Consider the following 27,890-nt stretch of genomic DNA (forward strand, 5'->3'; position numbering starts at 1 on the left):
GGTATTAGCTTCTGTATATAAACAGTTAACACAGCAGACCTCACTGCTTTTCTTAGAAAGGCTGGCACCTAGGAACTTGGATTTTGGGAGGGTCCCACCATTGACTGATAGGAGTGGTTCACTACATCTAAACTGTATACACAATATGGTTCATGCTGGAAATCTGGAATTTGGGTACATGCCAGACAAGGGGTGCCTCTGTGACCAACACCCTCTAAAACCCCTGGTCCCCTAGTGGCTAATGAGCTTCCCTGGTCGACATTTCACACATGCCGTGATTCATTGTTGGGGTAATTATGCACATCCTGTGTGACTCCGCTGGGAAGCCTGCACCTGGTTTTCCCAGGACTTCACCCATGAGCCTTTTCCCTTTGCTAATTTTGCTTTGTATCCTTTCACTGTGATAAATTATAACTGTTAGTATAAGTACGGTCAATTCTTATTATTCGCAGTAGTTATGTTTCATATAATCACCACGAATGCTGAATCATTGTTCCTAAGGGAAATATGTATATCTATCTATACATATCTCACACAGATTAGACTCTTAAATCCCCAAAACAACTCATCCTGGTAGATTCTGTTTTCTTTATTTGCAAAAAGAGAAAACCAAGTTCTGAAGTGTTAAGTGACGTGCCTGAGGCTGCCTTGCTAAGAGGAGCCAGGGTTGGGATTCCAGCTGTTCAACCAGCCCCAGAGCTGAAGTCTCTATTCCCTGGCCACCTCTATGTGACAGCTGAGACAGAAAGGCAGAGCATTGCCTTGTTTGACCTCAGCTGGGAACTTGCTCATCGGGTGACTCAAATTTTTTTGCCACTTTATACGTGTCTGTGAATAATTACCAAAGGACTTCAAGGATTAATTTTGGGGTTACGAGTAATTTTTGCAAGTAGGTGATTATAAGCTGAATCCTGTGAGGCCTCCTAGCAAATCACCAAGGAGAGCTCCAGTTTTCCCCTTTCTGCAAAGGCTCCGAGGACTCACAATATTATTGGGCCAAAGTGGCAGGAGGCACAGCTTCCAGTGTGACCTGCTCTTTGCATCTGTGCTCACTTTGGCTTTTCCTTTTCTGTCCCTCCTTATAGATGAATAATGAATGTTCAGATAAAGAACTGATTTTACACTCACCAAGTATTTAATACCATAATTGAATGGAAAATAATCATCTTCTTCCATATCTCTAACCACATTGTCTTATCTTTAGGGAAATTCATCTATGACCACATCAGATGATAACTTGGAAGTATCACTCAAAGCACAGAAGCTTGAAAAACAACTTTTGCAGACTATATTAAAAACTTGTTTTGGCCGGGTGTGGTGGCTCACACCTATAATCTTAGCACTCTGGGAGGCCGAGGAAGGAGGATTGCTTGAGCTCAGGAGTTCGAGACCAGCCTGGGCAAGACTGAGACCCCATCTCTACTAAAAATAGAAATAAATTATATGGACAACTAAAAATATATAGAAAAAATTAGCCAGGCATAATGGCGCATGCCTGTAGTCCCAGCTACTCGGGAGGCTGAGGCAGGAGGATCGCTTGAGCCCAGAAGTCTGAGGTTGCTATGAGCTAGGCTGACACCACAACACTGTAGCCTGGGCAACAGAGTGAGACTCTGCCTCAAAAAAACCCAAAAAACAAAAACCACAAACTTGTTTTACTGTAGCCTCCTGAATAGTTTCAGCAAAACAATTTCTACAGATACTGTGATCTCAAAAAAGTGTGAAAGACAGATGTGAGCTCAAGTAGGGAATGAACACATGGTTGCCTCCTTCCTTCCCCAAAGCACAACAAAATGGCAGTAAAGGTATTTTTTTAAAGAATAAGTCCATGGTGGTGCTGAAAATACAAAGGAGCACTGTCAGTGAATAAGTCATTTTGAAGACTCTCTTAAAGAAGAGAGTTGAGACTGTACTGACAAATGAACCAAAAGTAGGGGGAAAAATACTTGAAATACATAAGGCTACAGATAAGCAGCCTTTTCTTCCTGATAGAAGCCTGGAGAGTCTCCAAGCATAGAGTCAATGGCTATTGGCAGCCACAGAATGGCCTACAAAGAAGTGGCTGTAAGGCAGGAATCGGGGCATCTGAGTGGCCAGTTGTCTACAGAACAGCTGAGCCAGTCTGTCCTTGGCCCTGTCTTGTGCAGACTGTAGTCTGCAGTATTTGCCCCCAGCTGGAGCCCCCAGAACATCCTTCTATAGAGAGGAAGGCTTGCCCAGGGAGTGCTCATGGTGTTGGTGTCCAGGATAAGGAATGAATAAAAAAAAAAAATGAGCCTCTAGGATAGATACAGAAGCAAAAAGAAATAAAATATAGAAAATATGTCACCTAAAGTTCTCTTTATCTAATTAATCTTGTATTGAGGGTGACAGCAAAAGCTCCTGAACCTATTTGTGCCTTCTTCTACCCAACCACACATCTTAGAGGGAAATCTGCCTGTTGGTATACCCTGCCCATTTATACAAAGTGCATGGTCTATCTCCTCATTCAAGAAAGAAGCCGTTTGGGTAAATAATCCTACCCCAATATAAGGAAAGCCTTTTGCAGCTACCTAGACTAATCAACACGGTCCTTTATTTGTAAATATGAAGAGTCAATGAAGTATTAGCAGATATGTAAGGAAAAGCCCACAGCATGTGTATTAGTTTGCAAGAGCTGCCCTAACAAAGTACTACAGATAGGGTAGCTTAAACAATATTTATTTTCTCACAATTCTAGAGGTGGAAGTCCAAGATCAAGATGTCGGCAGGGTTGGTTTTATCTGAGGCCTCTCTCCTTGGCTCGTCTTCTCCCTGTGTCTTCAGATGATCCATGATCTTCCACCTGTATGTGTATCCATGTTCCAATTTCCTCTTCTTATACGAACACCAATCACATAGGATTAGGGGTCACTCTAATGATCTCATTTTGACTTGATTACCTTTTAAAAATCCTATCTCCAAATACTGTCACATTCTGAAATACTGGAGGTTAAGACTCTAACATATGAATTTTGGGGGGACATAACAGTCCATAACAGCAGGAAAGAGAAAGACTGAGATGAACAAAGCAAAAACTTACCTAAGGAGGAAAGAAAGATAATGCAAGGAGGAAAAACAAAACCAAAAAAACCCTTAAATTCTAACTAGTACCATTTAAAGGATTAAAATATTTACAACATTAAAAACTTATTTCTATGGGAAAAAAGCAATCATGAGCATTAAAGCGTCTTGGTGTTTAAAATTACAGTTCCCCAAATTTAAAAAATCAATCAGAAGAGCTGAATCATAGAACAGATACAGCAGTTATATCAAAAGTCAGTAAAACATGTCAGTAAATGTAAATAAAATACTGAATACAGAAGAAAAAGGGAGCTTCAGTTTAAAACAATGTGGAAGTTGAGTTTAAAGGGAAGTTTAAGCATTCCAAATTTGATTTATTCAGAGATATTTATATGCTTCAGCCTTTGTTAGAAAAATGTAAACTTAAGTATGCATGTTAAAAATGTCGGGGTGGCTGTGGCCCAAGGTGGGTGGCCTGAGTATCCCATTCTTGGATGGGGAAGAGGGAAATTAGTTTTCCCATAAAGCTGCCTTGCCCAGCTTCCATTTTTATCTAGAAAGCTGCTCATGATGCACAGGAACCATGACCTCAATGCCTATCTCTGCACGGGTATGAAAACACCAGTCCCTGAGGTACACATCTGGCTCAGTGATCTCCGCAGGCCATGAGCCTTCAACTCACTCACTGGTATGGGTTAGCATCTTCATTTCTGGCTGCCAGAGAACTCCCTCTGTTGCCTTCACGCTCAGCTAAGAATTACAAAACAGTTTTCAAAAATGCTTTATCTAACATCTCCATGTGTTTGAAAAATGGAATGGGGAGACTTGCCCATCAGCTTAGTCTACCATTTTGACCAAAAGTCTGTATTGCAAACAGAGTTAATAGTGGAAAACACCTGTAATGCTTACAATGTGTGGGGCACTATTCTAAGAGCTTCATACATATTAATCTTTCATCTTTATAACACCATCAAATAGTGATATATTTAATAGTTTGGATATATGTCCCCTCCGAATCTCATGTTGAAATTTGCTCCCCAATGTTGGAGGTGGGGCCTAATGGGAGGTGTTTGGGTCATGGGGGGCAGATCCCTCATGAACAGCATGGTGCCATCTTCATGGTAATGAGTGAGTTCTCGCTCTATTAGTTCCTGAGAACCGATTGTTACAAAGAGCCTGGCACCTCTGTCCCCTCTTTCTCTCCCTTCCTCTCTTGCCATGTGATGCCAGCTCCCCTTCACCTTCTGCCATGAGTGAAAGCTCCCTGGAGTGCTCACCAGAAGCAGATGCTGGTGTCATGCTTCTTGTACAGCCTGCAGAACGGTGAGCCAAATAAATCTCTTTTCTTTAAAAATCATCCAGCCTCAGGTGTTCTTTTATAGCAACACAAAATGAACTAATTAGGTACAAGTTGAGTGTTCTTTATCTAAAATGCTTGGGTCATGGATTTTGGAATATTTGCAAATATATAATGAAATATCTTGGGGAATGGGACACACATCTAAACACAAAATTCATTCAAGTTTTATATATACCTTATACACATAAGCCTGAAAGTAATATTAAACATTTTTAATAACTTTGTACATGACTCAAAGTTTGTGTTAAGTACTTAGGTGTGGAATATTCCACTTGTGGTGTCATGTCAGTGTTCAAAATATTTCAGATTTTAGAGCTTTTGGATTTTGGATTGCCAGATTTACAATATTCAATCTGTACTATAAATTCCCATCTTATAGATGAGAAAATTAGGATTTAAAAAGAGTAAGTAACTTGGCTCAAGGTCACACAATTAGTAAGTATCAGAGGCAGTTTGGCTCTTAACTACTAAATGCTATGACATTCATGCCAATGTTCATGCCATTCAACAACAGGTATTTTCAGTCTCTCTCCTCCCTCACCTAACATATTGGTAGGATTATACCTCCTAGTGGTTGGATAAGGGCACATGATTAGTTCTGGTCAATGAGCTGGGAATGAAATTAACATGTCACTTCTGTGCCAGAGCATTTAACTGCAAGGACATGACCTCTACAGTCCCCTTACTCTCTGGGCAGAGTGTACAGCAATGTTTGAAATGGTAATCAGCCAGGGATCCTAAGTAATTATGTTCACCACTGAACCACAATGAATATATACTTAAAGACTAAAAAAAATAAAGATTTGTTGTTTGAAGCCACTTATATTTGAGGGCTATTTGTTAGCCCTCAAATTTGTTAGCCCCCTATTTGTGATGCAGAATAACCTAACTTATCCTGATGGATGTAGTCTCTCCACTACTTTTCTAAATGAAGTGTGGTGGTGGGTGGGTGGGGGGCAGGATAGGGAGGAGGGGGTACTCATTAAAACAAGAGAGATATATAACTTCTGAACAAGTTACCAAGAAGAAACTATATGTCATGTAGCGTTCTATGAAGTTAAGAAACCAAAGTTTCATCAAAACCAAGAAACTAATATTAAAACTGGTCTGCAACCAATGGTCCCCATAAAATGCCAGCAGCAGCAACCACAAAACTGTACCATAGGGATGATTGTATGATCCAGGACCCACTGTGGGACCCTCTACAGCTACAGTCCCCTACCCCTGGGCCAAGGACTGATACCAGTCTGTGGCCTGTTAGGAACCAGGCCACATAGCAGGAGGTGAGTGGCAGGTGAGCAAGCAAAGCTTCATCTATATTTACGACCGACCGCTCCTCATTGCTTGCATTACTGCATAAGCTCCGCCTCCTGTCAGATCAGCAGTGGCATTAGATTCTCACAGGAGAGCAAACTCTACTGTAAACTGCCCATTCAAGGGATTTAGGTTGCACACTCCTTATGAGCATCTAATGCCTAATGATCTGATGTAGAGTTGAGGTGGTGATGCTAGTGCTGGGGAGTGGCCACAAATACAGATTATTATTAGCAGCAAGATTTGACTACACAATAAAGATAATGTGCTTGAAACATCCTGAAACCATCCCCCGCCCCCATTCCATGCCCCACTGTCAATGAAAAAATTATCTTCCATTAAACTGGTCCCTGGTGCCAAATCCGCTGGGGACTGCTGCTCTACAAGAAATATGAACACGAGATACAACACAGAAAGACAAACTCACAGACAGAAAAATCACAAAGTATACAAGAGTCACCAAGACAGAAGTCAGCAAAAGCAATGAAGGAAAAAGTCAATCTCAAAGAAATTTATAATAACAGCACAATCAGAAAAGAGCTTTAAATGTTTAAAATTATCAAGATCAAGAAAGGAATAAATTCTATAAGGCAAGAAAAGGGCATCATGGAAGAAGAAGAAGTGATTTTGACAATACACTTTAAATACACTTCTGGTTCAAGATGCAAATCTGAATACATTCATTCATTGGCCTCTGCTCTTTCCTATAAACCCCCTGAAAATGACAACATAGAGATTTTGTTTTTAAGACATAAAGGATAAAAAAGATGGAAGACAAAAGCAACACATGTACAAGCTAAGAAGCTTGGATATATGGCCAACATGTTCTTGTAAACAAATGAAGTTAGCCTGCCACTTCAAACAGCCAACAATGTCAGCTGCTGTTAATAAAATTTCGAGTTTTCAAGTGGAAAATAGAATCTTAGAAAACTTGTATCTGCTACCACAAGCGAGAAGCTTCTCAATACGTAAAGACTTTCCTGACGAAATTGATCATTTTACTAAGTTTGATTTTTTTTCTAATCTTATATAATGAAATGTGTCAACATTTGGACGATCTGCTTAACTCAGTGAACCAACATTTTCCAAATGATCAATGCATGACGCTACAAAATCGCACATGGGTAAAAGATTCATTTGAAATGCAAGAAAGACCAACAGATTGTAATGGAACAGAATACAAAAAATGAGCTGGTTATGGCTTTATATTCCACATTGTAACTAACCTTTAAGAAGCTACTACTTGTCAAATTTTGGTGTAGTATCAAAGAAGGATATCTACAATATGCAGAAAGGTTATTAAAATATTCCTCCTTTGTTCAACTACATATATATGATATGTGTTTCATATACCTCAATCGAAACAATATATGGCAAGACTGAATACAGAAACAGACATGAGACTCCAGCTGTCTTTTATTAATCCAGACATGAAAGATACTTATAAAAACATAAAAAGATGTGATTCTTCTAATTTAAAAAAAAATTTTTTTACAGACAGGATCTTGCTGTGTGGCCCAGACTGAAGTACAGTGGCTATTGACAAATGTAATCATAGCATAATGCAGCCTTGAACTCTGGGCCTCAAGCCATCCTCCAGCCTCAGCCTCCCTAGTAGTTGGTACCACAGGTACACGCCACCATACCTGGCTCCTCTAATTTTTTCCATTTTGGACAATATTGCTATTTTTCATAAAATTATATTAACATATAATGGTTTATTACTGTTATTTGAAAATGAATATTTTAAAATGTCTTTTAATTTCTAATAAAGTATCAATAGATATAACCCAATAGATTTATATCAACAGATATAAATGAAAGCTTTTAGGAGCGCAAAAAATTTTTAAGAATATAATGGGACCTACATCACAAAGTTTGAGAATTGCTATACTTGGTAAAGAGTAACCAAATGAAAGCCTATATAGCAATAGGAATATCAGGTCAATAGACCTAAAGGTGAAATGCATTAGCAATAAAAGTAGATATTTCCATAATGATAAAAAGATTTAACCACCAAAAATGAAATAAAATAATTATGGACATATATGTACCTAATAACTTTTCCTTGTATTTTAAAAATTGGCCCAATTACATGGAAAAATTGCTAAGTTCAAAAACACTGAAGGAGATTTTATCACATCTCTTTCAAAAACTGATAGAGGAAGTACAGAGGTAGTAAAGACACAGAAGATGTTAACATAATGAATAAGCCTGATATAATAAATGTGTATGAAACCCTGTCTCCCCCAGACTAGAGATAGACTCCTCAGTCACACAACGTGGAGTTGTTACTGAGCTTCAGAGCCGATCTTAACAAGTTCAAAAGAACAGGTATCATGCAGAACATAAATCTCCCTTTTCTCTGCCATTCAATGAGAAAATCAACGATAAAAAAGATAGTTTAAAAATGCATATGTTTGGAAATTTAGAAACAATGAATTAAACAGAAAAAATCAATGGCAATTATAAAATATGAAGGACTTAATTATAATAAAAGCACTAATTATCAGTATTTGTGGAGTATAAAAGCACTATTTGAAGGAGAATTTTGGTATTTGATTTGCTATTTGAAGGAGCCTTTTGTATATATGAAAAGAAGAATACAAATTAGCACAGAGTCCTAGTCCAAAATTTACTATTCAAACATTTACTGTTCAAAAATTACTATTAACATAACTGTTTCCCGACTAACCCTGTTGACTATGGCTAAAAAACAGAGTCCTTCCCAGAAAAATGCAAATGCTTTGGAGTTTCCGGGGGCCTACAAGGTTTTCACACCGTGCGGCCCTCCATGCCCTGGTTCCTGACCTTTCTGCAGCTTTCTCTGGGTACGTTCTCCTTATTACTATTTTCCAGCCACAAGAGTCTTTGATTTCTCCAACTCTCAAGGCTCTCTCCAGCCTCCAGGGCCTCACGTGAGATGTCCCTCCTTCTCCTTGGAATGAATCACTGGCTGCCTGGGTTCACTGGCTCACTCTGGCCTGTTCATGAAGCCTCAGCCTCCCACCGTCCCTTCCACAGCCACCCAGCCTTTTCCCTGCTAGCGCTTACCACAATTTGATAAAATACCTTTATATGGAGTATTTGTTTAACATCTCTCTCCCCCAGCTAGATTACAGAAAAATAAGGGAAGGGACTTTGGTTTTCAGTTGCTACTGCTGTTTTTCCCTCTATGGCAGGCCAGCCACACGTTACTATCATAGTACTTGGTAAATACTTGAATGAATAAAGGCCCCATTGCCAACGTGGCTATTCCTTTTCCCCAAAAGTGGCTAAACTCTCAGTTTACAGGTGCTAACCGCTGTGGGACAATGAAAAAAAATATGTATGATCTTATATTAAATGTGCATATTTAATATATAAATACTTTTTATTTATATATACACACATAAACATTATATAGACAAAATTACACAGTGGACAAGTAGCAAATTAAATGACATACTGACACCACTGATCTTGCTGCACAGCGGAGGTTGACAGTCACACGGACCCTGCAAGCCCTGCTGCCCCTCCAGCCTGCTTTCTCGTCAATCTCCTACCGCTGCTTTCTGGGCTCTGGGGACACTGACTGGCCTTCTTCCAGGTTTCTCAACCATGCTATGCTCCTTTGCATACCCTGCTCTCTCTGTTTGAAACGGCCTTCCCTTTGCATTTCTTATAGATAACTCCTGTTTATCTTTTTCAATCTCTGTTCAAATACCAGTTCTTCAGGGAAGCCTTTCCTAACCTTCAAACTATGCCAGGTTCTCGAGTTCCATATTCCATATCGGTCCCTGTCTGTTACCTGCCACTGTCTGCAGCTCTGCGTCCCGCACTGTTTGTCTAATAGCTGACTCCCCCACGAGAACAAAGACTCCATGAGGGGCAGGAGCCACGTCTGTTGCAAAAGCTGTGTATGTGGATTCTGGCACAGTGCTTAGCACATAATAGGCACTCAATATTTGTTTAATGAATATACAACTTGGGAGAGTGTGCTAAGGAAGGAAATCATATTACTTTGGATTTAGGAAAAAAGACCTTACTGGCAGGCCGGGCGCGGTGGCTCACGCCTGTAATCCTAGCACTCTGGGAGGCCGAGGCGGGCGGATTGCTCAAGGTCAGGAGTTCGAAACTAGCCTGAACAAGAGCGAGACCCCGTCTCTACTATAAATAGAAAGAAATTAATTGGCCAACTAATATATATAGAAAAAATTAGCCGGGCATGGTGGCATATGCCTGTAGTCCCAGCTACTTGGGAGGCTGAGGCAGGAGGATTGCTTAAGCCCAGGAGTTTGAGGTTGCTGTGAGCTAGACTGATGCCACGGCACTCACTCTAGCCTAGGCAACAAAGCGAGACTCTGTCTCAAAAAAAAAGAAAAAGACCTTACTGGCTTAAAAAGGCCTTTTCTTACTAGGAAAAGAAAAAGGTTATTTAATCCAGATAAAGGCTAGCTATGAAGCTATTCAGTAAAATGTTCACGCATATGTACAAATGTGAACAGAAGACAGCTAGCTGAGTTGCTACTGCTGCTGCTGCTTTTGTACTTCGACTTCCAGGAAGATCTAGAAGAAAAGTACAGATGACTAGAGGTCAGAGATGACTGCATGGAGTTCTTGCAAAAGATGAAAAGACCGACAGGGGCAGGGGAAGCGAATGGATTCCTAAACTCCTTTCCAGCCTGAGATTCTCTGAGACTAAGCAACTTGCAAGTTTGTTTATGAATGAAATGCAAACTCGAGAAGCCACGCCATTAATCCTAGCAGCCAGCAAAAATCCACTGAATAAAAGCTCAATGAGAGAAACGTGAATTCAGATCAACACAGCCATTTAGAGAAAACTGTTTCCCCACCTGACCTCAATGTCTGTCTATATTCCAAATTTGGGGTGGAGTGGGGTATTAGGCTCCTATGTCAATTCCTAAAGTCTGCTTGACCCGTAAAGTGCCTCATGCCACCGGGAAACGCACTCAAAGTCCTTGGCAGAGCTCTCTGGCGATGCAGCTCTGGGCTATGGATCAGAGTGTCTCCCTCCTCGCATTCCACCTGCCAAGCAATAACAGGAACTCCCTCCACTTCAAATCATTCTATGCTTCCTTTAAAGGAAAGTAGTTTCTAACTGTCTTGCTTCCTTCAAAAGGCATACATGGGGGGCGCAGCATTAGGCAGTATCACCACTGCCGCGGCCACTACCGTACACAGTTACAAGCTCACGGGCTGGAAGGCATTGTTTCAGCAGATCCTTGAACCCTTTCCTCAACTAATAAAGTGATCTCACCACCAGGAGGGATCAAGTGGGAAAAGTCCTGTTAAACTACATGCTCTGTACTAGACTGGGGCCAGGAAGGAAGGAAGTACTCTATAGCAGCCTAGACTTTAACAAAAAGAATCCTCTTACAGCAGCGTTTCCCCAACTTCACCGTCTCAAATACCACCTTCAGAATTTTTTTTTCTATCTTCATATTTCACCTGTGCCACATATGCTTAATGTCTTTCTTTGTATCAACTCACTATTGTTTTCAGGCTTACACAACGTAAGTGAATAAGGAAATGTTATATTGCTGGGAAATCACAGGTTTCAAATGCTAGCCATTTTTATTTCTATTACACATTGAAATATACATCTATTCAAATGTAAGATGTTGCTCTACATGTTACTTAAAATAAATTTGCCTAACACACTTTGGGAAATTCTGATACAGGATAATACATGAAGAGATTCCTTCACCAACCTGCTTCCACATCCTGCAATACAAGACGAATTCTATTATCAAAGTGCTAAACAAACAGTTAGAGAGGCTTCAGACAGAGGGTGACCTGGGCACCCACTATGGAAACCTCTTTCTGTGAAGCCTGCTTAAAAGAAATTTCTTCTAGAAGTATGAAGAGCTATAGACAAATGGATGACTTCAAATACATTTTCTTAGCATAAGGGTGCTTAACTTGAATTCACTGACAACTGACCAGAAAAATCAATGATTACTTACATGAGTTTCCTGTTGCTGCTCTAACAAATATCTCAAACTAAGTAGCTTGAAACAACACACATTTAGTCACTTGCAGTTCCAGAGATCAGAAGTCTGAAATCACTTTCACTGGACTGAAATTGAGGTGCCCCTCCAGAGGTCTTAAGGGAGAATTCATTTCCTGGCCTTTTCCAGCTTCTAGATCTTTATGCCTTGCATCCGTTGGCTCATAGCCTCTTTACCATCTTCAAAGCCAGAGGCACAACATCTTCCTTCAGCCATTGCATTGTCTTACTCTTCTGTGTCCAAACTCCCTCTGCCTCCCTTTCGTAAGGACACTTGTGCACTCAGGACTTACCAGGATACGCCAGGATCATCTCCCCATCTTGATATCCCTTGTGCCATATAAGGTCACATTCACACATTCCAGGGACTGGGATGTGCATGTCCTTGAGGGTCATTATTCAGCCTGCCATGCTACTTTCCTAAACTTTCAACATAAAACTTCAGCCGAGAGGCCGGGCGCTGTGGCTCACGCCTGTAATCCTAGCTCTTGGGAGGCCGAGGCGGGCGGATTGCTCAAGGTCAGGAGTTCGAAACCAGCCTGAGCAAGAGCGAGACCCCGTCTCTACTATAAATAGAAAGAAATTAATTGGCCAACTGATATATATATAAAAAATTAGCCGGGCATAGTGGCGCATGCCTGTAGTCCCAGCTACTCGGGAGGCTGAGGCAGAGGATCACTGGAGCCCAGGAGTTTGAGGTTGCTGTGAGCTAGGCTGACGCCACGGCACTCACTCTAGCCTGGACAACAAAGCGAGACTCTGTCTCAAAAAAAAAAAAAAAAAACTTCAGCCGAGGAGCTCTAACAGACCCTTCCAGTAGCAATACACTCACGTCTATGTGAAATCTTTATGTGATCATTTTGTGTCCTATAGCACAGTTGTATTTTCCAGCTCTTTCAAAGAACACACTAGTCTCCTCTATCCCGGTATTGATGCTGTGGAGACAAGTGGCCTTCCCTGTCACCCTAGGCCCAGTGTGGCACACAAAGCCAGGAGGAGACGCCCACCCTGGCCCATCACACCTCACACTGCCTCTCAGGAAAATGTACGAAGTAAAATTTCAAGAATTCAGTGTCTTGGGCACAAGTAGAGTGAGAATGTGAAGTGCTGTTAAGCAAAAACTGAACCTCTTTGGTAGAACAGCTCCATGTTAGCCAGCTTCTATGGTGGGGCTGAAATACTTCCTCGTGAGCAGTAGTTTTGTTTTCATAAATGCCTACACATTTTCCTAATTCAAATTAGCAACTAGGTAGTAAACCCTCATGTTCACTTTAGTTAGCTATCGTGATCCAGATTTCTGGAAAAATATGTAACATATAAGTCTGAAGCCTTATTCATATTTCAGTAATTTGACAATCATCAATCACTGACTACGTGCCATGTGAGTCAGTGGAACAGAGTGTCTGCCCTCAAGGAGCTTCTGGTGCAGCAGAGAAGACAGACAAATAAAAGTTAATGAGTGAATGCTGAAGGCTATGACAGGGGTTCTCGGGGAGCACCCAGGAGGGGAAGAGCTCCCAGAGAAAATGACACCCGACCAAAGCTGAAGCTAAAAGAATGACAGCATCAGCCAAGGCTAGATGTATGCTGGGGCAGGGGTGGGGGTGAGGGAGAAATGGTAGCTGGCAGGAGGGGAGGGGTGTTCCTGTTCCAGGCAATGGGAAAAGCTTAAGCACAGCATCAGAAGCCAGGGCCAGCATGTCGGCGCAACTAAAAAACTTACCATGGTCAGCAGGTTGGGCTGTATAACTCCAGAGACAGGAATATAATGACTATATCACTGAGAACAAGCTGGACTTTGTCAGGAAAGCAATGAGGGAGTCACTCAAGAGTGATGATGTGACTAGATCTGTGTTCTAAAAAGAATACTTTGATACAAGGTGTAGACAGGCTAAGAAGGAAATAAGACATGATCATAGTATCGGACTGTTGTGGTAATCCAGGCAAATGGTGACAGTGGCCCAGACCAGGGTGGTGGTGACGAACAGATGTAGACAAATGCTAGTGATCCTTAGGAGGTACAACTGACAGGCCGTGGTGACTCTCCACAGGTGAATGAGGGAGGGTGACTGGCAGATGGAGGAGGCATTCCTGGATAGGGCAGCACAGGGCCTGTCTTATGTGATGTACACATGTGTACCTATTCTGTTTCATAAATAAAAAGTTAACCACAGGAATGACTCTCAAAAGTTAAAAAAAAAAAAAAGTATGCCTGTTCTTGTTAAAATCAGAAAGTAAAAACAATAAGTAAAATAGATAGTAACTCAGAAAAAATAACAGACTTGGAAGATTGACATAGGAGGTCTAAATCTGACCAATAAGAGTTGCAAAATGAGAAAATGGACAAAAACAGAAGGAAGGGAATTACAAGAGAATTTACCAGAATGGAATGTCTAGATTGTAAGGGACTCGAAGCATTGAACACAATGATTGAAAATATACCTACATCAAGACATGCTAATATTAATAAAATTTCAAAACACCTGGGATAAATCAAAGATCCTAAAGTGTTCCAGAAAGCGGGGGAAACAGGTCACCTAGCAGGAATCAAGAATAATAATGATGAAGGGCCTAAAAGTAATGACACCCCAGCAACAATGGGCATAGTATGCACTGAGATCTTGGTCTCTAAACACCACTTCCCGGTAAAATGAACCACAGATCCTTACAAAAACACCTGAATCCAGGGTTAGGACAAGGAAAAAGGTAAGCCTGGAACCTCCTATTCTTCCATAAAGCAAATAAGTGATCACAGATTGACAGAGAAAAATCAAAAGGATTAGCCCATTTGAGATATTTCAGCATCAAAAATGATATAGATGACCTGCACACACTAACATCTCTTCTTGTTGCTATTTCATCCATCAGAACTGTGCCTTGATGGTTCTTTGTGGTGCTGATTTTAAGGCTTGGCCAATGCCAAAATCAGGGCTCAAAACACCTACTCCAGTTTGGTCAAGCCAATCCCACTCATTTTCTTGTTTTGGTGTTCTTTCTAAACAGCTCTCTTAACCATGTACTTAGAAGAACTTTTCAGTAAACCAGAACCACAACTCTTGGTTCTGGAACAGCATCTGGGTGGTCTGCCATGAGCCCTTTGTGCCCACCCATCCACTCAGTTCACCTTGAACCGAAGAGCACTGAACTCTGCGGTTCCCTGGGAGGCTCTCACTGGCTCAGCGCCCCACCCCCCTCCCACCACCCCACCGTCAGTGTACATTCAGGTCTCTCCTCACCGGGATTTTCACTTAACTTCTGATCCTTTTCCTCGTTAGGCTCGGTCAGTAGCATATGAACAGGGTAATTACTGGGGTTGGCTGGGCCCTTTTTAATTCTCTATGAGAAGACTGGAAACTGAATTCCAAAACTGAAGATAATTCACCCCTTCAGCTTTGTGGTTATGTTCTAAGTACAATGTATTTTGTTAGTAAGGTTTTGATACTTGATTCCAAGATGGCCTTGCCTATTCTTTCTCTCCTTTAATGAGAACCAAAAGAATAATTCAGTAGGTCAGTAAATCACAGAGATATCCACGACAAAAGTGGAATCCTTTTCCCTCCTCCCTGACTCCTTACAACACACTCGGATCACAATAAAAATCCAGATGGGGCTGCAGCCCTATTCTTAACACCTACAGACATAGCAGCCTTTTTCCACTTGAACAAAAGGAATAAAGGCTGGTTATGGTCCTAGCAAGAATGTAATTGTTTATCCACAGATAGTCTCTCAGTTGCTGTGAAAGAAAATGGCTGACTCTGCCCTATCTCTAAGGAGCAAACGTGCACTTTAGCAAACCGCCAGCATAGCTGCCCTCGCTGGGAGGCCACCACAGAGAAACCCTAGCTTATTTTGGCAACTGATGGGAAAATACCTCCTGTTTGTCTATGTACACATGTATCCATCCGGGTCTGGAATGAAGATGAGGACTGGGTGGTGTGGAGGAAAAACCAAAGGGATGGAGTGAAATGTGTGAGTAGAAGAAAGAATCTCAGTGACTATGATGCTCTGTGTGCATATGTAACTATGCCCACACCTTGTGCATGTGCATGGTTTGTACCTGCAATGTGAGCACAGGAGAGGCGACATAAAGTACAGTACTAAACATACTCTCTCAGCGTGCTCAACAAGGGCACTGGTTCTCAAACTTGGCAGCACATTGAAATTAACCGGGGAGCTTTTAAAAATACTGATGCTTCAGCCCCCTGGAGATTCTGGTTTACTTGGTGTAAAGTATTATGGTAAAGAGAATAATGACCCACCCCCCCCCCAAAGATATCCACATTCCAGTCCTTGGAACTTGTAAATCTGTGGAGTTGCATGGCAAAGGAGCATTAAGGTTACAGATGGAATTAAGGTTGCTAATCAGTTGACCTTAAAATGGGGAGATTGTCCTGGATTACCTTGGGGGGGCCTAATGTTATCACAAGGGTCCTTAAAAGTAGAAGAGGGAAGCAGCAGTTAGAGGCAGAAGTGACGCCATATGAGAAGGACTCAACCTACTGTTCTTGGCTTTGAAGACGCAGGGAGGGGGTCACAAGCGAAGGAATTTGGGCAGCCTCTAGAAGCTAGAAAGCCAAGGATGTGAATGCTCCCCTCGAGCCTGCAGAAGGGAATGCAGCCCAGCCAACGCCTTGGCTTCAGCCCAGTCAGACTCATGTCAGACTTCTGACCTACTGGACTGTCAGATATTAAGTTTGTGTAGTTTTAAGCCACTAAATTTTGTGGTAATTTGTCACAGCAGCAATAGAAAACTATAATAACACAGGGACCAGGTGGACTTCAGAGTTTTAAAAGCACTCCAGTTGATTCTAAGATGCAGCAAAGTGTAACCATTAAACCAGAGGAAAGACAAAGCCATGCTGGTGTGATTATTTATGCTGAAAAAATTACATGGTGATTTCATTTGGGAAGCTAGTAAGTTACCCCACTAAATTATGTACCATCAATTCTGAGCCATCTACCCATAGATTCTGTGGCTTTTCTATACACATCACACAGGATGGGTATGCTATCACCAGCTTGGTGGCCAGAGTCCATCCTTGTCTGACCCATTGAACAAGCTAACTTTACTTGGGATAAAAAAAAAATTATACACCAGATAGGCAGATTTTTTATAAAGCTAATTTTCTTATTGATACTGTCTCTCAAGGAAGAGACTGACCAATAACTGAATTATATGCAAATATATAAATTGGCCTGCTCATTTTAACACCATTAGGAAAAGGACTAAATTATCCTTCTTTCTGTGCTGAAACTATTAAGATTGTAAGATAGAAGGCTTCTCCATTTGTTTTAGTAATCTATTTGTGATAGATGATAAACAGATGGAATTTACTTATTTATGATAGACAAATGGAATTGCACTGTGGGAACAACTGAACTCATTCTTCCTAGGGTCCAAGAAAAGAATTGCCTGCTGTGTGGTTCTGACAAGTGTAGCCCTCCCTTCAGAGCAGGCGTTCATCCCTTCCCAGGGCTCTGACGCGCACTCACAAAAGGATGACAACTTTTCTTGAAAGCCACTCCATTGTGGTACTATCACCAAAAGCTAAGACCTTAGAACCTTTTATTTTTCTCTCCCTCCTTTGTCTTCTCTACAGAGGAAGCTGGCACGGTAGAGAAAGCGGTCACGTTAGAATCCGAAGACCTGAGTTGGAATTGCAGTTCTGTCACTTATAAAAGATGTGGCATCAAGTGGCCCCTCAGCCGCTCTGAGCTTCGTCTCTAGCAAATGAGCATGGCATTGCCTTCATGGTGTGTGTGGAAGTTGAATGAAATGACATAGATGAAAGAGCTCAGCACACAGTGGTGGGCTTTCCGCACACGTCAGCTGCACTAAAACTCAGCCACTCTCACACTGTCACACACCACCCCTATGTGGAAGCTCCCCCCATCCCTGCTCTTTGATTCTGTCCTCTCACTGAGCTCTGGGACCACACCTCCAACTGTGGGCTCGACACTTGAATCTCTCCCTGGCATCTGTAGGTGGACACATCCAAACTGAACTTACGATCTCCACTCCCAAACCGGTGACCCTTCTCAATTTCTCTGACTTTGTAACAGTAAAAACACTGGCAGTCCCTGGCCCCGTCCTTTCCTCTCCACTCCTACTGCTACCACTGATTCAAGTTCTCCTTGTCTCACACACCACACACCTCAAGTACGAGAGCCTCTCAGGGGGCCTCCATCTCTCTCTCCCAATCCATCCTGCTTGCGGTTTGCAAAGTAATCTTTCTCCAAACAGATTTGTCACATCAAACCCTGAACAAAGATCTCCAAACTTTCTTGCCCCATAGCCAGCCAGTACGTATGATGGAAGAAGAGCAAACTCCACCGGGTGTGGGGATGGTCTGAGGCCGCACAGCCTCAGTGTACAAAGTGCTGAGCAACGTCATATCATTGCCACCCAAAAGAAAAGCCCTTGGGATAAATGGATCATCAAACAAAGTATTTTTAAAATCAGCCACTGAGAACTAGAAATTGTTAATCAAATTTCTTTACACAGTATTTAGTAACTATAATCTAAATCTGCCACAACCCTGCTATTGCATTGAACTACAATCCACTGACATGAAACTACTTTATGTGTTATATAATATTAAAATCATTCAACAAATATTCAAGTCTTTAGTATTTATATTTGACGACAAATTTGCTCAATCTCAGGCTTGATCTTACCATTTTGTTCATCCAGTTCATTCCCAATTTCCTGCCCCATTTGTTTTTGGCGACTTATGATGGAGGAGAGGGCGTCAAGGCCAGCATCCTGTTCTGAAAGAAAAAGAGAAACAATTCACTAAACACCGGAGGAAAACCACTTAAAAGTCCATACATATACCCAAGCATGTAACACAATTCAATATATGATAAAAGTAACATTTTAAATCAGTGAGGAAAAGAGGGATAAAACAGTTAACAATACTGGAAGAAAATAAAATTAAATACCTACCTCATACCCTATACTAAAATGATTTCTAGAAGAATTTTTAAATATGAAAAATAAAATAAGATTTGACTATATAAACATTTAAACTTTCTGCTATTTAATACATAAAGAGCATGTACAAATCAGTAAGACTTAATATCCCAATTTGGGGGGTTTTTTTGGAGACAGTCTCACTCTGTCTCCCTGGGTAGAACACAGTGGCGTCATTATAGCTCACAGTAGCCTCAAACTCCTGGGCTCAAGCAATCCTCCTGCTTCAGCCTCTCAAGTAACTGGGATTACAGGCACATACCACCACATCAGGCTGATTTTTCTATTTTAGTAGAGACAGGGTCTTGCTCTTACTCAGGCTGGATGCTCTGTCTCGGCCTGAGAGTTAGGGACTGCACCTGTTACCTGCTGCTTCTGTGTTCTATAGAGTTCTCTTTACTTCTTGCTAGCTAATCCCTCTGTTATGGTTAAAAATTAAACTTATTAAACTTTCCCTGTCAAATTTCTCTCTCCTGATTGGACCCATAGTGATGCAACAGTAAAAAATTGGAAGCTACCTAAATGTGCAAACACAAGGAATTGTTTAAAAAAAAATAGTGTATCCATACAGTAAAACACTATATGGCTATTAAAAATCACATTGTTTATATATATCTTGATGTTGAAAGTTCATGATATGTTATTAAGTTATAAAGCAGTATACAAAATATATAGTAAAAGAGCATTTTTGTTTTAAAAGATAGAAATGTATTACTATAAAACTTTTTAAAATTTTAAAGATAAAAGTGAGTTTTGAACATTTAAAAAAAACAGTGAGCTAAACTCAAGTTACTCGAGATCCTTTCTTTAAAATTTGATATATTTTTTAAAACGAGGTAGTCATTTCTTTGTAAGAATTTTTTTCCTTCTACTTTCAGGTGCATTCGCAAGAATACTCTGAAGCAGTCTAATGACTTTTTTTGCTCAAGCAGTATGTCATGAAGGTAACACTATGCCAGTTACAGCTTCATTTGTTTACAGTTTTTTAAAATAACTGTTCCACATAAAGAAATATCTACAAAAGCAGAAATCACAAAGGTCTTCTTACTCAAGTTCACATTAACATTTACTTATGTTTTTTTCCAAGTTTTTAATGGAATTAAACCATTACACTTAGCTCTTTAATTCATCTGGAATTTATTTAAACAAACAGCATAAGGTAAGGACCCCATAGTGACATTTTTTGACACTATGTACTTTTTAAAACTATACAAACGACCTGCTGTCTCTAAGGATCACTCCAAGGGACTATTTTATAGTAAAATCACTTTATAATGAGGTCCTTTGGTCTTTAATAACAACCTCTTGGATGGCCTCCAAGATAAATCTATCATCAACCTAGTGCTGCTACAGGATGACCAATGTTATAGTAAAATTCTAAATGCATCTGAAGAAGAATCTATATGTAGGACTGAAGATCAAGTGTCAATGTGAATTAAAATGTAAAACAATTTAAAAAGAGGAAAGGACATTCCTCTAAGGTTTCCAATTAGGAAAAGAGTCATTAAACTCCTGGAGTTCCTTTATCTAATGGAGACATAGATTACGAATAAAAAAAATACCTACATTACACTCTTTTCTTTCAAAAGTGATTCACTGTCTTACTTAACAACCTGAGTCATCTCTGTAATGTACAGAAAGAGCTAAAAATTCTGCTCCACTCTAATAATTTCTATAAGATCTCAGCACCTCCTCAACATGTTTAAGTGCCACAATAAATTTTCATTCCATAATCTAAAGACATAGAAGATCCAGAAAATTGAAGACGCTGTGTAAGTATTAATAATCACATCAATGACCTGGGCTACTCCAAGTCCTAAAGTAGCATTTCTAAGGGGTTGGTATGGCAAACTTAGAGAAATGATCAAAATAAAATGCTGCTACCTGCAAACAATATAAACAATCAAGAACCATACAGACAGTCTATTACCAGCAAAACTACTATGATGTCATAATGATAGTTCACTACTGTCATATGCCCTCTTCCATCATATAACCCAAGTCATTATGATATCACAATAGGGTATGTCGCAATCATTCTTCTATTTTATAATGGTAGGAATTTCAAAAACCTTGATGATCATTGTGGTAGGTAAAAAAAAAAAAAACCCTCACCCCACCCCATGTCTGCAGCCTAATCCCTGGAACCTGTGAATATGTTACTTTATACGACAAAAGGGACTTTGCTGATGTGATTTAGAAATTCGAGATGGGAGATTATCCTGGATTACCTAGGTGGGCCCAGTGTAATCATGAGTCCTGAAAAGCAGAGAACATTTCTCAGCTGCTGTCAGAGGGAGACGTGAAGAAGGGTCAAAGAGATGCAACTTGCTGGCTTTGAACACGGAAGAAAGGAACCAGGAGACAAGGGATGTGGGTGGGCTCTGGAGCTGGAAAACGTGACGGAATGAATTCTCCTCTAAAGACTCCAGAAAGGAACCCAGCCCTGCTGACACCTTGGTCTGAGCCCAACAACGCCTGTGTTGAACTTCTGACCTATAAAACTGTAAGATAATAAATGTGTTTTAAGTTTGTGCTAATTTATTATGGCAGCAATAAAAAACTAATACAATCATTTTTAGAAAATCTCCTTGGAGAGATTAAGTGTTTGGATACTTTGTATCTTTAGATTTCAGAAATGCCAAGATCGAGATAGTGGGAAACTACAGGGCAAAAAACGTGTTTCTTCAATGAAGAAACAGCAAAGAAAAAAAGACAGACAGACAGACAGAGAGTTGGACAAGGAACTTACATATTAAAGAAATTTGAGGGACATACCAGCTAGTTGCAATGTATGGACAATATTTAGATCCTGAATTCAACTATCTAAAAGAAAACATTACAAGACAATCAGGGAAATTTGAACACTGGCTGGATATTTGATTATATTAAGAATTATTATTAATTTCTTAGGGGTGATAATGGTATTGTGGCTATAGTTTTAAAAAACAGCACTTATCTTTTACAAACATATTTTAGAGAATATATCTATTTTAGAGATATATTCTGAAATATTCACCAATGAAATGATATGATGTCTGAAATTAGCTTCAAAAATAATCCAGGGGATAGGTGGTATGGTAGGAGGGTAGACACACAGATGAGCCCAGAATGGCCAGAGATGGGTAAAACAAAATCATTATCTGACTCTCTCCACTTTTATATGTTTGATATTTTCTATAGCAAAAAATTATCAATGTTTTAATAAGTAAATAAAACAGAGGGACATCCCTAAGTGCTGCAACCACAGTCCCTTGATTGAGCACAAGATGAAGACCCCACAGCTAAGAATGTGTCGTCTTTTCCTACATCTCTGCCCCAGAACTGAGCCCAGCTGGAGGAACAGAGCACCACCATATTTAACACATTGACTGCCACACTAGAAAAAAAAAATTTTTTCCTTGGGCCATGTGTTTTATTATGAAAATAGAATAAAAACTTCAAAAACAAAATGATCCTTTCTAATTTAATGAAAAATTTGTTATTGTTTTTGTTTCCTGTGCATGAGTTATATGCAATTAAATTGTCAGTATTAATTGTAACAATAAGAACATCAACAAGTAAGACTTTCAAGAACCAACTGTAGGGTTTTGCCCAGGGGGCCACAATCACATAACATGTATGTTACAGCATGGCAGTTGCCTGCACACTGCGTGGCTCCCAAGGTAAAGAGGCGTGTGAGTTTCATATGTTTCACAAGGCCCCTGGCTCAAAACTAGCATGAGTTAAATACAACTCACGTGGCAGTTTAATGTGTTAAATCCAGAACTTAAAACATGCAGCACTTGCTATTTAAATCAATGAATGACCACAAAGGACCCTCTAGGTTTGAAGCAGACAGACATATGATCTGTGCCAGATAGAAAGGCTTCTGGCCAATACCGGAGAGCCCTCTGAGTTTAGGTAGCAAAAAATGTAGTTGATGTTGTGTTGTCCAGTGGCCAGAGAGAAGCCATGGGACTTCTCACATTTAACACATAGAACAGTAGGAACAATGAGGAAAAAAGTAGGCCAAACTAGATAAAGTTAATCCCTATGCTGGAAAGACCCCTAGAGCAAGTTCTAAGATTAGGTGTTTTTATTTTTTGTTTTAGTTTTAAGATTTTTAGGAAAGGAATCTTTCTAGACTAGTTGACAGCTCTAAGAAAGGGTATCTTCAAAGACAGTTATCTGTTTAAGGGTTCAAAGATTAGCTACTAAGATTTCCCAGTGTAAAATGGCATCTGGCCAGCCACCTTCTCATCCTCATTCCAAATGAAAATGTTTAGAGACCTAAGAACACAGAAATCTAGAACTAAAGTATTAATACAACTTTCTGCTAGAATCTAGAAAGAACATCTATAGAGTAATGATAAGACTAAATGAGACTAATTAAGAAACTCCATCAACAGAGCCCTCCTGGGTAAAGGCAAAACAATCCTTTATACTTCAAGGTTGGCTATCCAACTCAGGGACAAGGGCCTACACTAACCAAAAAGTGACCTCTCCTTGTTCTATCTCAGGAATTTGTGAGGCGATCAAGTTACTGTCATCACCCCACCCATCTTTTGCCTAATGTCCATTTATGCCTCAAATTACAGCTTAAGGAGCACACGAGCCAAGCTTGGCTAACTGGTGGTGATGAGGCCGAGCTTCTAGGTTAAGCAAGGAAGGCATTCACTGCCATGAAGTCTATGTTCTACCAATGAACTGTTATTTTAGGATGATTTTCAAAGTGTTTCTAAGGGTCAACTAAAGTGCAGAAAGGCTAACAGATTCCATGGGCAAAAGGAAGTTATAAATGATGTTCCATGGTTCTTTTTTTTTTTTTTTTTTTAATTTAGTACAAGACCTGGCAATGAAGCAAAGCCATAGCAACCTCAGCACATCATCAAGATTCTTGAGGCAGAGAAAAGACTAATAGGGGTTTTACATAAAGATTACTTCCATTTTTGTGTTTATCCCTGAAAAACAGCTTGCTAGCAAAGCAAAGAAGAATACAGCATTTCAAAACACACAGGTGAGAGTAGGGGGGAAAATCTGACCTGCAATGTGTGCTGCTACTCCAGCCAAACCCCACCCAAACCCCAGCTGTCCAAGGGTGAGAATCTCAATAAGGACACTGTTTTGAAGACTCAATGGCAAACACTCCCAGGGGCATCCTCTGATACCCAGCCTGTGGCAATCCGTGAACGTAGCGCCCTCTCAGTGACAGGGATAGATACTTTTGACTGCAAACAGCTTTTCTTGGCAAAAAGCAATAATGCCAGAAAATTCATTAGTATTAGCTATGAGCCACTCACTCCCTTCCAGAGCCGGGAACCCTGAAGAATAAGGTGCTACAAATGAACAGCTGTGCTATGTGGAAAGCTGTGTTGCTTTTAATTTTTTCACTTTCCTTCAAACAATGATAATGGGTGAAGTATATCAAACTGAAGATAAAAGATAGTCACAGTGTCTCATTTACTAGATAATTGCACTGTGAAAAGGGAGTTCAAAATAGAATTATACATCTGCTTCTGGCCAAGATGGACTAACAGGCACCAGATTTCCTTCTGGCCTGAAACAATGAGGGAAAAAAACCCAAACAGGCTAAATACACAAAACAACAGTTTCAAGACACTGACATCAGGAAATAAAGGGCAGTGATCCCTGAGAGACGGGAACCAAATGAGATGAGCTCTAAGACTGCCGCAGATTACTGCCTGGCAAGAGCTCCCAGCTGTGGTGTGGGGATGGGGGAACCCAGGTGCAGCCTGGCAGTCTCCTCGAGTTGAAGAAAGGCCAACCAGGTGAAGGTGGCTAGAGTATGCAGGGCACAGTACGAGAGAGGAGAGAGCTGCAGAGAGAGAGAGCTCTGTAGATCTGCACAGGGTCCACTTTGAGTCCTGGGCTGAGTGTTGTTCAGGGCTCGCACGTGTGGAAACTATCCAAGGCTGGGGAAAGAATCACTCCAAAGGGTAGACAGAATGATCCTCTGAGCTCAAACAGGGTCTGACATAGTTCCTATTTCCACTGGCCAGGTTGCCTCATAATTCGTGGGGTATCAGAGTACTCAGGATGGTTTTGGCTCAGTGGTGGGTAAATCACCTCTAGACTGGAGTAAGCAAATATTTTCTGTAAAGGGTCAGATGGTAAATATTTTAAGCTTTGTGGTTCACAGGGTCCTTTGAGCAATGACCCAGCTCTGCACTGTGGCAGGAAAGCATCCCTAGATAATAGGTAAGTGAATGAGCATGGCTGTGTCCCTATAACACTTTCTGATGAACGCTGAACTTTGAACTTCATATAATTTTTACAAGCACAAAATATTCTTATTTTGATTATTTTTCAACCATTTAAAAATAGAAAAGCCATTTTTAACTTGCAGACCACACAAAAACAGGGGGTGGACCAAATTTGGCCCACAGGTCATGGTTTGCTGACCCCTACTCTAAAATAAACACCTTGGTGGGCCTGACAAAGGAAGACCCAACAACTTAACTGCATCCCATAGCAACTCTCATGAATATTCCTAGAAATATGAAAATACTCAGTATCAAACAAAGAAAAATTTGTAATAACTGGCATCCAAATGAATGTCTCCCCCCACTAAGATCAGAAACAAGGTAAGGATGTCTGCTTTCACCATTTATATTCAACATTGTATTGGAAGTTGTAGCAAGTATAATATGGCAAGAAAATAAAATAAAAAGCATCCAGACTGAAATGAATAAGTCTTTTCTCACAGATGACATGATCATTTGTGTAGAAAATCCTACAGGCTCAACAAACAAACTATTAGACAAATTTATGAGTTTAGCAAGGCTGTATGATAAAAGATCCATATACAAAAATCAAATGTATTGTTATGTATGAAGAACAATCAGAAATTGAAAATTTTAAATGCCATTTATAACCGAATAAAATATGAAGTATTTAGGGATAAATCTGATGAAAGATGTACAAGATATGTAGCGAAAACTAAAAAGCACTGCTACAAAAATTTTCAAAACTAAATAAATGGAGGGATGTACCATATTCATGAATTGGGAGACTCAATATTATTAAGAAGTCAATTTTCCCCAAATTATTCTAAAGACTTAATGTAATCTCAATCAAAATTCCTGGAGACTTTTTTGGTAGAAATTGAAAACAGATTCTAAAACTTATATGGAAATGCAAAAGACCTAGAATATCCAATAAAAGTGTGAAAAAGAACAAAGTTGGGCCAGGCATAGTGGCTCACGCCTGTAATCCCAGCACTTTGGGAGGCTAAGACAGGAGGATCACTGGAGGTCAGAAGTTCAAGACCAACCTGGGCAACACAGTGAGACCCCGTCTCTACAAAAAAATTTAAAAATTAGCCAGGTATGGTGGTGAGCGTAGTCCCAGCTACTCAGGGGGATCACTTAGGCCCAGGAATTTGGGGTTTCAGTGAGCTATGATTCTGCCTCTGAACTCCAGCCTGGGCAATAGAGTGAGGAGACTCTGTCTCAAAAATAAAAACGAAGACCTGTCGTAAAAATATAATAATCAATATAGTGTGGCACTGGTATAAACGAATAGACCAATGGAAAAAAACACAGTCTAGAAAAATGCCATACATATATGGTCAGTTGATTTTTCATGAACCTAGAGAAATTCAGTAAAAAGTAGTCTTTAAAAAAATAGTGCCAGACCAAATAGATATCCATATGCAAAACTGTCAAATTTTCATCCATACTTCACTGTATATAAAAAACTCAAAGATCACAGACCTAATGTCAAACCTGAAACTATAAAATTTCTAGGAAAAAAAAACAAAGCACCAAATCTTATGGCTTTAGGGTATTCAATGATTTCTTAGATACAACCAAACCACAAACCATACAAGAAAAAAATTAATTGAACTTTAAAATGAAGAACTTCTGCTTTTTGAAAGCTATTGTTAAGAGCATGAAAAAGATAAACCACAGACTGGGAGAAAATATTTGTAAAACATATGTCTCATAAATGACATATAAAAAAGTTCTTACAGCTTAATAAAAAATAAACAACCAAATTAAAAATGAGTAAACAATTTGAACAGACATTTCACCAAAGAAGATATACAAATGGCAAATGACTATAATGCAAAGATTCATTAGGGAAATACACACTATTAAAACCACAATGAAATATACCTACACATCTATTAAAATGACTAAAATGAAAAAAACTGACCATACCAAGTTTTGGTGAGGATGTGAAACAGCTAGAATACTTACATGCTTCTGGTGGAGATATAAAACGGTACAAGCACTTATGAAACTAGCTTGGCAGTTTCATTAAAAGTTAAACATATACTTCAAACAACTGAGTAGCAAAATAATAATAATAACCTGATTAAAAACTGGTCAATGAACCTGAACAGACATTTCTCAAAGATATACAAATGGCTGAAAACTATACAAAAAAATGCTTGACATCACTAATCATCAGGCAAATGCAAATTTAAACCACAATGAAATATCACCTCATACCTGTTAGAATGGCTAATATCAACAGACAAAAAAAATGTAACAAGTGTTGGCAAAAATGGAAAAAAGAAACCCTTGTACATTGTTGGTGGGAATGTAAATTGGTATAGACATGAAAAATAGGGAGGTTCCTCAAACACTTAAAAATTATCATATGATCCTATAATCCCACTATTGGGTATCTACCCAAAGGAAATGAAATCAGTATCTTGAAGTTCTATCTGCACTCCTATGTTTATTGTAGCACTTTTCACAATCGCCAAGACATGAAATCAACCTAAGTTTCCATCAATGGATGAATGGATTAAAAAATGTGGTAGATATATGTAATGGAATACTATTTAGTCTTTAAAAAGAAGAAAATCCTGTCATTTGCAACAACATGGATGAACCACGTTAAGTGAAAATAAGCCAGGCACAGGAAGACAAATACCACATGATCAAACTTATATGTGGAACCTAAAAAAGTCAAACTCATAGAAGCAGAGAGTAAAATATGGAGGCTAAATTGTAGGGGTGGGGTAGGGATTGAGGAGATGTTGGTCAAAGGATACAAAATTTCAATTTTACAGGAAGAGTAAATTCAAGAGATCTATCGTATAACATGATGACTAACATAGTTGAAAACTGCAAAGAGTTGATTTTAAGTATTCTTATTGCAAATAAATATGCACATGAGGTAATGGTATGCTAATTATTAGTTTGATTTACCCATTCCATGATATA

At 39.8% G+C, this 27,890-nt stretch overlaps 1 protein-coding gene across 3 annotated transcripts in view; it reads right to left on the reverse strand.

Annotated features, from left to right (window-relative positions):
• The window catches only part of STX8 (syntaxin 8), a 467,623-nt gene that overhangs the window by 175,005 nt on the left and 264,728 nt on the right, over positions 1 to 27,890 (reverse strand). For all 3 annotated transcript variants that reach the window (XM_075994176.1, XM_012761217.2, XM_012761218.3), the window contains exon 7: positions 18,408 to 18,500. In XM_075994176.1, coding sequence (XP_075850291.1) covers positions 18,408 to 18,500 — 93 coding nt within the window. The remainder of the gene's footprint in view (positions 1 to 18,407; positions 18,501 to 27,890) is intronic.

Source organism: Microcebus murinus, chromosome 18 (assembly GCF_040939455.1).
Source record: "Microcebus murinus isolate Inina chromosome 18, M.murinus_Inina_mat1.0, whole genome shotgun sequence".
Classification (NCBI taxonomy): domain Eukaryota; kingdom Metazoa; phylum Chordata; class Mammalia; order Primates; family Cheirogaleidae; genus Microcebus; species Microcebus murinus.